Source organism: Amyelois transitella, chromosome Z (genome assembly GCF_032362555.1).
Source record: "Amyelois transitella isolate CPQ chromosome Z, ilAmyTran1.1, whole genome shotgun sequence".
Classification (NCBI taxonomy): domain Eukaryota; kingdom Metazoa; phylum Arthropoda; class Insecta; order Lepidoptera; family Pyralidae; genus Amyelois; species Amyelois transitella.
This window is the reverse complement of record NC_083535.1, coordinates 5,960,121-5,971,771: the sequence shown is the minus strand read 5'-3', so window position 1 is coordinate 5,971,771 and position 11,651 is coordinate 5,960,121. Positions and strand designations below refer to the sequence as shown.

General features: G+C 35.7%; 1 protein-coding gene across 3 annotated transcripts; it reads left to right on the top strand.

The window, feature by feature from the left end:
• Window positions 1–1,872: 1,872 nt before the first annotated feature.
• LOC106133946 (microfibril-associated glycoprotein 4) lies at window positions 1,873–10,807 on the top strand. Of its 3 annotated transcripts, XM_060953407.1 has the most exons (9): window positions 1,873–1,906; window positions 2,692–3,068; window positions 6,948–7,098; window positions 7,424–7,519; window positions 7,866–8,022; window positions 8,604–8,868; window positions 9,071–9,197; window positions 9,680–9,836; window positions 10,462–10,807. In XM_060953407.1, the coding sequence occupies exons 2-9, from the start codon at window positions 2,840–2,842 to the stop codon at window positions 10,585–10,587; spliced, it is 1,308 nt and encodes a 435-aa protein (XP_060809390.1). In that variant the 5' UTR covers window positions 1,873–1,906; window positions 2,692–2,839; the 3' UTR covers window positions 10,588–10,807. The 3 variants fall into 3 exon arrangements, with proteins under 3 accessions (XP_060809390.1, XP_013189291.1, XP_060809389.1); XM_013333837.2 differs by lacking the exons at window positions 1,873–1,906; window positions 2,692–3,068 and adding an exon at window positions 3,964–4,628 and having other exon boundaries at window positions 10,472–10,807; XM_060953406.1 differs by lacking the exons at window positions 1,873–1,906; window positions 2,692–3,068 and adding an exon at window positions 3,964–4,628.
• The last annotated feature ends 844 nt before the right edge of the window (window positions 10,808–11,651 follow it).

Below are 11,651 nucleotides of genomic sequence, written 5' to 3'. Positions count from 1 at the left end.
TGTGCGCAATTTCCATAGTAAAAAAAAAGAAGAAAAATCTTCCCGCCTTTTTTTAAACGTTTTTCCGAATACACACACATCTTTTATCGAGTCAGAAGAGAAAATTATAAATTAGGACTAGTTGTCCTCATCATGGTCCAAAACCGAAGCCGGATGAATAATTAATCTGGATCAGCGTCAATATGTATTATTTCAATAAATTTGACGATTATTAATATCACCGGACTCGAGGCGGCATTACTACCTAAAGGAAAATTCTGCAGATGACATTTTATATGGTGTTAAGTAGCAATATTATATTTAAGTAACTTACCCAACACTCGAACAGGTAATGTTAAGTGTGTTAATTAAAGATTTTATAAGGTTAGTATTATTTGTTAGTACACAGCATCTTTCTCCATTGTTTTTGCGTAATATTTGCTATAATTATATCCAAATTATACTGAATTAGGTAGGTATAGGAAGCATTGTTGTTTTATTATTTGGATATATTATTTGTTATTTTAGCAAATTCTTTTATTATTCACGTAAAATAAAGGTGCATAGGTCAGTTCATTGTTACTACGTTGTCATCGCAGGTGTATCATATGAACCTAGGTACCTAGGTCAATTTTGGTTGCCGTGTATGATAGTGATTTGTTATTTCGGATTAATGAGCCTATTTTATTTTATGGTGATGTACTTATTTTCAATGCAAAGTAATTAATTAACTTGATAGTTTATTTTTGCAACAAAAATCACTTGTTATCATTTAATTCAAGGACAGTAAAGTTTGTTTTATTTAAATTATCGACACATTCATTTTCAATTAATCCATTTTGTTAATTTTATTGTCGACAAATTATTGTTATTACGCATTAAATTGGTAGGCATAACTGTATCTTTACTTTAAACATCGATTGTTTATATTTCCGTTGTAAACATTTCAGGTTGACCACATCCGTTTCCCAATATGTCTGAAGAGAAGTAACTTGTTAAGAAACTAGGTAGTTTTAAAGGACTTTTGACGCTATTCATCAATTACCTGGATGGGATGCCAGAATCTGATGAACAGTTAGACAGTTGTACAGTCACGGAATTGCCATTACGGATGGGGAACATCGAAAGTATGTACGAACTTTACAATGAGGTACAGTTATGTTTAGAATGTTTAGCTGACAATATCAATTTCCGATTAGCCGAACGAGCTGAGTTCGAGCCTTTGTATTACAACTCACTGTCTAGGGCACAGGACTTACTATGTAAATACAATAGTGATAAAGAATCGGTAAGTAGTGATAAAACTACCCGTATTAGTCATCGTAAGCCTGTTAGGTTGCCCACCATACAGCTTCCAAAGTTCAACGGGACCTATAGCAATTGGTTGGAGTTCCGTGACACTTTTATCAGCCTTATTCATTGTTATGACGACGACGAATGATTGACCAAATTAATAAATTCCATTACTTGCGAGCGTCTTTGGAGGGATCTGCTGCTGTAGTAATTCATGCCGTTGAGTTTTCAGACGGAAATTACGACATAGCTTGGAAAATTGATATGTGATCGTTTTGATAAAAGATTATTGGTGCAGAATCATTTATCCTCCTTATTTAATTTAAACGCTATAGTAAAAGAGTCATCTTTTGTGTTAAAAGATTTAATTGATCAACTTAATAAAAATCTACGTGCATTGGAGTCACTAGGTGAGCCTGTGAAACACTGGGACACTTATTAATATATATAGTGACTTGTAAATTACGTCAGCAAACATTGCGTGAGTGGGAGGATCATAAGGGTCGCATAGATAAAAATATAGTAATAACATTTAGTACATTCCTACAATTCATTCGCTCGCGCTCTGATTTGTTGGAAACCTTAGAGTTAGCACGAGCTCGCAATAATGCTTCTCCCTCTAAGCATAGTACAGGTATGATACAATCTATGTTTGTTGCTCAGAATCCCAACAATAATAATATATATAATAAGTCGGATCACTTGTTAAGTAGTTGTTCACAATTCCTTGCACTTAGTGTTGACTCCCGTTACAAGTTAATGCCTAACCTTAAAGTTTGTTATAATTGTTTTCGTGTTGGTCATTTCGCCAATCATTGTAAAAGGCCGGGTTGCAAATTGTGTAAACGCCGTCACAATATATTTGACGGATAATAAGCGTGTTTCAAATTATTGCAATAATAATGATAATAAAAATACAGGCGTAGGGACGTGACGACCCCATCGCCCCCTGGGTCACCTGTCTGTTACATCTTTCGCTTTAGATTTCTTTGTAGAATTCTGAACAAGTTTCAATTTATTTATCAGTAATAACTTTTGTTTAAATTGAAGAACACCTATGTTTCGACAATTTGGCTGGGGTGTAAATATTTAAATATTATTTGGATATATATAACGTTATGGACAACTCCTTGATTATATCACCATATGCTGATATCAAACATCCGAGGCACTTCGAGACAAATTACATAAAATAAGATGTACCTACAATTACACAAAGTGCAGGTATGATCTGAAATTTAAACATTCATTGTGTGATTTTATTTAACAATGAGCGATCTCTTGTTTTTGTAATAAGTTAGCCTTATGTTAAACACGATTCAAGGGGTCGTCATTGTTCCGCATTCGGCAGCCCACAGCGGTGGCTACTTGTGAAATGTATAAATTAATATTTTTCCATCTCTGGTTGATCGTCAGCAGCTTTGCCAGAAGAGAAAATCCTAGGATTCCTAAACATCAGCCGGATTCAGATGAGGTTTCCAATAGCTACTTTAGCACCAATGTGTCCCACCCAGCAAATCAATGGTCGAAGAGTGATTTAATTGTCGAGAAGTTTGTAGAGACTCTTATGACTAGTGAAAGGTATTTGAAGATGGTCGAGACCGTGGAGCGCAAACTAAACCACTTGGATGCGAGTTTCCACGAGCGGACGAACAGCATCCTGAAGCATCTAGCGGAGATGCTCCGTACTGTGAAGGCGTCCCCCGCCAATGCTCTGGAGAACTCGCTAGTAGCAGTCAAGAACGATCTAGACAAGTTAAGGCATTACTTGACGGTCGAGCAACCTTCAATGCGAGGTAACCTATATATATTTTTTTATACTAAACTTGTTAACAATTTCATGACTGTTTATGAACAGGCCATCCGGCATTTCGTTATGAGGGTTGCAACTTAACGCTAGCTTCAAGTGACAAAGGAGAAACAAAGTAGAAAGATATCGATAAACCTCCAATGGATAATAAAAATTTAAAACCTCCAATGGATGTTGTCGTCTTGTATCCCTACTTTGTATTTACAAATACGAATACCTACTTAAATTCCAGAATCAAACTGCACAGTCATTTATAAGCTAAGTTTGTTTAATATGTTAGAACAGCAGCGTCAATAACAATAGCAATGTCCTACAATATCTTCGCAAGTTCTTGTCCTGAGTTTCATCGTCGTTGCGTATTTCCGTTTTCTTGCTTAGAGTTGGCTTCAATATATTAAATTATACTTTATCAACAACATTATGAAATTATTTTTTTCGAGAGATTATTATCACTGATCTAATTGAGTAGTCTACTACGACGCCAACAGAAACAGATGCCAAATATCTCGAAATCATCAAATCATTAAAAAAAATCATGTGATGCTTCCTAACATAGAAAAGAGAATGCAACAAGTTTGAGCCTACACGAAATTCTTATTAAAAGAAGTAACCAGGTGTTCAAACTAACCAGATCTCGATGCTCCAGCAGTAAATTGGTCTTGAACACCCTGCCAGCTTACAGTGCCTGTTACTTCTGTTCAGTCAGAGGAATGATCTTAAGAGGCTAGTTAATGAAACATGAACACATAGTTCGATATTGAAGAGATAATTTATATATGTTTTAACGAAACATAACTAGTGATTTATGAATGTCGGTTTTCAGTATGTACTTTTAGTAACAGATAAAAAAATCCATTTTATTTAGTGATATAATACTTTGTTATGAAAACAATGTGTGGGATCTGTGTTACAGGGTATACGCTGAGCCGGACGCCCCGGTCACCTCTTTGGCATGTTCTTTGTTTATGTTTGTTGAATTTGTTTTTGTAAACTCATTTTCCGCTCATTGGAATCTCACACACAGTCGGCCCGCGTTAAACCTACGGGTCACATCTCGCGATGCTACGCATACTAGTGTTTTCATACATTGTTCTCGCTGTGTTGTCTGCCGTATCTTGCGAAAAGAAAGATAAGAAACAGAGACGGAGAAACGATCACTTGGAAAAATCTTTATGGAAAAAGGAGTATGAAAACGAACTCACTGATGCCATGCTAGCGGCGGCTAGAAAACACCAGAATAACACAAGGAAAGCTGTTGCATTTTCGGATTCTGAGAATGTGTTAGAAAAATTGATGGAAACCATAGTGTCCAGTGAAAGATATTTGAAGAAAGTAGATAGTATTGATTTTAAATTGAATCGTCTTGATATAGAAGTCCATGAGAAAACGAACACAATACTAAAGCAACTGATAGACGTAATGAAGATGCTACGTTCTGCTCAGAGGAACGATCATCATCAATCCTTGATGAATTCTGTGAAGAACGATATTGTCGCTTTACGAGCAATGTTGGAAAAGGGCTCCGGTACTTACAATGAGGGTAATGGTTGGTAATAATACGAATTTGTTTAATTTGTTTCTTGTTTTGTAAAAAAGAAACCAGGGAAGATATCAACGAGTATTTCGCCGGATCACACCTGTAGTTAAAAATGTATAACTCTCCAATACATAACCAATGGGTTCCCAGAAAAACAATGAAGTTATAGGGACGTACATGAGAGCCCCTTCCGTGGTTATCGTAAGGAAATTAGATGACCTAACTGAATTCACAACCTATAAGCAGCTGGTACTGTGACCAGGATGCTACTAAAAATATCTGAATATTTTTTTTATAAAGCTATCTATTATCATTGACCCAGAATGATCTGCTCCTTTAAGGTCCTTTTGGTCTCTTTAGGAATCAAATTCATTTTCCAATATGTTTGGAATATATTTTCGTTAAACGATTTTACGCAAATTATTTAGTTCAAATTTAACGCAGGATTTAAACATTTTGATAGATATATGTGATAATTAAATAATATCAATACATATAATAAATCTGTAGAAGGGTCAATTCTGTACATTGAAAATATTGAAAAAAATAAATAACAGGGGATGTTACTGGACCGATACCAAACCCAAATATGTGATTAAAAAATTTTTTGTCTGTCTGTATGTTCAGTCATCACGTGAAAACAAACGGTTCGATTTCGATGAAACTTGGTATAATAATTATACCTTATTATTCTGGGCATAAAATAGGATACTTTTTATCCTGGTAAGATACGTAGAAAAAAAAATCTTTATTTTTCAGTTTTATCCATAGACGTTGTTCTGTAGAACCGCAAACCCACGTTGCGTTACGCGCAGTGGATTCAGCGCCGTTTCCCAACAATTTTCTAGAATACAGTTTCCTGTAGCTTTGTGTTACGCCATGACAATAAATAAGGCTCAAGGTCAGACCCTAGGAGTTGCTGGCGTAGATCTTACCGCGAGTTGTTTTTCACACGGGCAACTTTACGTAGCTCTTTCCCGTGTGAGCAGTTCAAGAAATGTGTGTCATGTTCATATTCAGGACAAGCTCACTTACAATGTTGTGTATGCTGAAGCTCTCAATTAACTTTCTGTCGAATTGTCACGATCACTTTTTCATTTTTGCAAACTTTTCATCACTGTCAGTAATTTACTGCTACATGCTGTATCAAGGGCGGAATTACTATGAAAAAAGTACTTACTACAGATCGCGAGCTCAACAGCAGTAACTTAATCGAGCGAACTCCTTAATTATTATAGGCCTAGCCGTATTTGGGTCCAATACATATTTATGAGATGGCATAGGCTATTTGACTGTATTAAAAATATACATTTCTTTTATGTCATCAGTCTTAATATTATTCTTTTGGAGCTATTTGTAATAACACGAGATAAAAATATTGCATTATTTAAACAAAATCAGTCTCAGAAAATTAGGTTTTTATATGCAGCTGTCACGTGACTAAAAACGAACGTGATTGGCTATTTCTATTATGACGTCAATTATCCATAAACAGACTGTGGATCGTACCGTTCCTTAGTGTTCGCTATTATTTTTCAAGATTTTATAAGTGTTTGATCGCTCAGGATTACTCAGATAACATAGGTATTTAATAATGGAAACCAATTCCGCGAAAGCTGACAGTCGAAACCTACAAAAAGTGGACGCAATACTTAATGGTTGGAAGAAGAAATCTGGATTGTCTCCTTCAAAGACAATCCAGATTTCTATGCTGCCGAACTGAGGAATGTGAAAACATCAATGTAAGTATATCTTGGTAACCACTGATCTTAGATCATGATCTGAAACCACTTCTTGCGAATATTCAAATCCATCGGCATAGAAAAAAATAGTTTCGTAGGAGATTTTATTGTTGTATTAGTGCATTGAGGCACTGCACAAAATTTATAGGAACTCATTTTAATAATTTTCACACATATGACGTGGCACAAGTTAAATAAAACAAGAGAAAATCAAAACTTTTCGAAACACCAACATGCTTTGTATGATATTTACACGAAATTTACGTCACTGCATGCCATGGCCGCCATATTGCTAAAAGTCGCGTTTTAGCGGCATATTTGAATATTTCATTTTCTTTTTCGAATTTTTAATAAAATAGCTGCAATAAAGGCAGAAAAGTATTTTTGTAGGGCTCCTTATAAACAAATAAATACCCTAAGATAGTTTTTAGAACTTTGTCAAATAGCCTATTGTCAGAAATACTCAAAATGGAGAAATAAACCATCCACGCGAAGACCGACATCCGCGCGGACGGAGTCGCGGGCGAAAGTTAGTAATTAATATAACCTACAAATATGCTTCACTCCTCTATTTTTCATTGTTTAGCGGACGAGCGAGCTTTTCACGCTGGCTCTCCCTTCGACGCAAGACTAAGCATCCTGGAAACCAACGTGAAGAATATCATGTCAGGAGTGGATTCCATCGTCTCTATCATATCGGAAGTTAAATCAAGGCAGTTAGCAAGAACAAATTCCAAGTAAGTGGCCACAATAAACAACAAAATTCGGAATAACATAATCCGATAACCCCCTGAAGCACGAGCCGTGTGCGATTGAAATGTTGAATTACTTATCTAAATGTGGTTATCATACCATCTTTAAACTAAGGCAAGTTTTACTTAGGTTTGACGTAGGCTATTTGACCAAACATATTAAAACATACTTCACCTGGCTCATAAAAGCATGTGGTAGCCGTGAGAAGAAAACTGAACTGTGACTGAACGTGAAGAACCGTTAAAGAATGAATCTTTAAACGGGTCTTCACCACAACTATTTTAATATTATTGTGGCATCATTTTCTAGAAACGAATTTGCACAAGGATCAACTGATGCTGCTGCACTGATAAATGAGTTCAGGAAAACTATGCACGAACAAAAGACGAGAAAGTGCGAATGCAAGTAAGTTTCATCTTAGGTATTTGTATACTACTTACCTAAACTTTTTTCTTCACAGATGATTCATATAAGATTATTTATAAATACAAATAATACTAAGATATTGCAAAAAATACAAAAGATAAGCAAGCAACGAAGCATCCTTTAAACAAATAGGAACATTTTTAGAGATGGTATAAAAATATATACTTGGGTATTTGCATGGCAAGAGTGAATAAGTAGGCATTATTTGAGCTTGTGTGCACCACATTACGCCTCATCTTGCTTACCGCTTGAAATGAAAAGGAGTAACTAAATGCAAAGGCATAGCTTGCGCTGCAAAATCTTAAGATGATTTTATTTAATGCAGAACCGGACGCGTGGACCGCGCTGAGCGGTATCCGACCGACTGTCACGAAATTCAGATGCAAGGCTTCAACGTATCTGGAATTTACAAAATAAAACCTGACGACATGGAGCCTTTCTACGTGCTGTGTGATCTCACGACCGCGGGCGGCGCTTGGACCGTAAGTTACTTAAGCATGACATTCTTTAGCTTATTCTCTTTTCAGACTAGTCGTGGTCTGGCGCACAGTCTCAGTTCAGACTCGACTTTGTTTTGACGTCGATAACCCTGAACTACAAGAAATCTTAGATTGTTGGGCCGGCTTGATTCTCTTTCAAGAAAGTATTTCATATGTAGATTGAGAAATGGTCAATAAATTTGAATATTCTGCCTTACATGGATCGTTCCAGTACAAAAATATAAGAAGGGTAGGGCCATAATTATATTTTTTTAACATTACAGAGGTACAAAGGGTAAAAAGAGCTAACAGTCTTGAAAAGACTGATAGGTTAAGATAGAATTAATATTCAAATAGTGACAGGTTGCTAGCCCATCGCCTAAAAGAAGAATCCCACGTTTATAAGCCTATCCCTTAGTCGCCTTTTACGACATCCATCGGAGAGAGATGAAGTGGTCCTATTCTTTTTCTATCGGTGCCGGGAACCACATGGCGCTTTTATTTTTTTAAAGTGGTATGTATTAATTAGCCTTGAAAGCTTTTATTGGGAGTTTTTCGTTACAATAGATTTTATTGTAATTCAGGTCTTCCAAAACCGCTTTGATGGCTCGCAAGATTTCTTCAAGAGTTGGTCCGACTATAAGAATGGGTTTGGCAATTTAGCGGGCGAGTTTTGGCTCGGCCTGGAGAAACTCAGCTACTTGACAAATCAGAAGCTGTACGAGTTGAGAGTGGAGTTGGAGACACAACAAGGTCATGAAGGCTACTCGGCCTACTCCGTGTTCACGATAGGACCAGAGCATGAAGGCTTTAGAATCAGCACATTGGGCACGTACTACGGGACGGCAGGTTAGATATATTTTTATTCAAATGTTTCTACATAGTTCATAGTGAGCTCAGGGTTACCTCGTTTATTACCACGATCTTGGATTAGTCAAAGTCAAGTTTTTGTAAAGAAACCAAACCCACATTAGAATCTCATTTACATTTCCAGTTACCTGTAAGTTTAAACTCTTTTTTTCAATACTGGACTTAGCTTTTTCATTAACAGGTGATTCATTATCGTACCATGCGGGACAAAAATTTTCAACATTCGACGTAGACAATGATGAATGGAAGGATGGAGCATGTTCCATGGAACACGGGGGTGCTTGGTGGTACAAGGAATGTGACAAAAGGTATGACTGCAGTAGAAATACTTGGAAATAAGATCTAAGGTTCGAACCGTCTCACAGAATAATTCAGTGAATATTTTAAACAATTAAATTCAACATATTTATTCATTGTTATGGGCCTTTTGAACATCACTTAATAATTGTTATATCTTTCGGTTTCACAACATTGGTTGACGTCGAAATAATTACTAAATTTATAGCCGCATCCATAGCGTCAGTGCAGAGGAAGTGGTAACTATCTGCACTGCAGTATTTTCCTCAATATCGTCAACTTTACAATATTCCAAACTTAAAATTAGAATAGAAATTTGTACCAGAGATATCAACCTTATCAACGTTCGAGATTTAATCGCCTTATAGAAAATTAGACGAAAAAAGAGTAAGTAAATAAAATGTGACAAGATGAATGGTGGGATAACTGAATTAGAGCATTTTGCGATATGTGTGGCAAAAGTTATTTTGTGAAGAATAACATATGTTTTCAGTAATCTAAATGGAAAGTACTCTTTAACTGGTGACGACCAACGAGGCCAGACTATATACTGGATTTCGTTCAAGAGCCCCGAAATCCCTATCAGCAAGACCAAAATGATGATCCGGCCTCTCCCGGCTAGCAAACCAGTCAACTACGAAACCAATAGGGTAATGTATGACTGATTTACCGACCGGCTGTAAATAATATGCGAAATAGATTAAACAAATGAATAATTTTATGTGTTTTGCTAATTAGTGTAGTGCTCCAAATTAGTGTAGTTAGCTACTTTATTTACTTGCCGACTAGCTATCAAATTAGTACTTAGTAAATACAATTTTGGCATCCCAATTTTAAGCTCTTTAGGGAAAGGTTAAACGTAGTTTACTACTTTATACTAATTAAGAGTATAAGACGGTTAATTAAACCTGTATTGAATTTTAGAAACGCAATCATGCAATATAGTGTTTTTTAATAAAAAAACTAATACTCTTACCTTCTTATCAATATAAATTAGATATTTATATTGATGTAAGAGTATTAATTTCTTTATTTTCAGCATTTGAACAGACAGGTAATTTCGGTTTAATTATATATCTATATATTTATTAAATTAAGTTTTTTTATTGAAATTTGTTTAACAATTATATTGTGTAAATACCCACCCCCCAGTGTAATTACTTATACAAAACTCCTTACTATTTTAATTATAGGTAGCGAAAACTGTTAACCCATGCAGACAGTTTGTTTATCTAAGTTACTTACCTTAAGGACGAACAGCTCATATCTTTTCAGAATTTTTTAGAAAGCCCCGATCAAAGGATAAAGCAAATAAAACCTAGCGGGACAAAGGGAGGGGCGGCCCGCCTTCCCTTTCGATATGAGGAGCCGAGCCAAGACTTCTTCAACAACTTGAAATGAACACCTTCACGCGAACTTTTATAAATACAACAACTTACAAGTCACTTGTGCTTCGACGAATCGTCAACGTAATGACCAATGCTATGCGAGAAGAAAAAAATAATAAAAAATGTGTTGTAAATATGTTTTTCGTAATCATTATTTAAACCTTCGTAGCAACTTTCTCCGCATGTAAAGGACGCATAGGCATATAATGGCTTTAAGTTCAAATCTCTTGTTATTGATGTCCCGTAGGTTTAGATTATTTTTGTTTAATTAAATTTGCAGTACATAAGCCATTTTGTATTTATTATTAACACTTAAATTAAGAAATTAGAGGTGTGGTTTCTAGCGTAGCAGAAAAAAATCACTTTAACCAAATCTTTCCCTGGATGTCGTAAGAGGTGACTAAGAAAAAATTAGGCTAAATATAAGCTGCTGTTGCGACAAGGATGATGATTATTTAAGAAGTGAGAAGAAAGAAAGAATATTGATTCACGCTACGCACGAGTCGGGTGATCTTTACGCGTGGTTCTATCACCAAATCCCATTGACGGGTGCACGGGAAAATAATTTGCCGTTTTATTCCCATCGAAGAAAAGTATGTAGAATTCTATCAGACATTTCTGTGGGACCACCAAATAGATTTACTGCGTCATAAATGATATTTTAAGTAGAGTAATTAGTTCAACGACAGTTTCTTTTTTTTTTAAATTTGTTTGGAAGGACATTTTCCTTTCATTCTTCTTTCTGATTTGTATGGTAGTATTATGGTACTTTGCTATGATTCTCTGATATGTCTAGTCTAATTTGCTCGCATAAGTATATTTTGGAAATCACAATTAGGTTCATGACTTTGGCTTGAAAAACAAGAGTATTTGGATACCAACCTCCCAATCTACTGGTAGTACGTTTTATTCTACTGGTTCGAGCTTATGCTCTGTACACTTTACACGGGATGGAGTACCAGCACTCCTGCACAAAATGTCGTTCATTATTTGTAGTCAGAACAATCGATTAGTGGCACCACGCATTATTGCATTTTTTTTAAATTAATGCAAACATATAGTCACGCCTAGAAACAT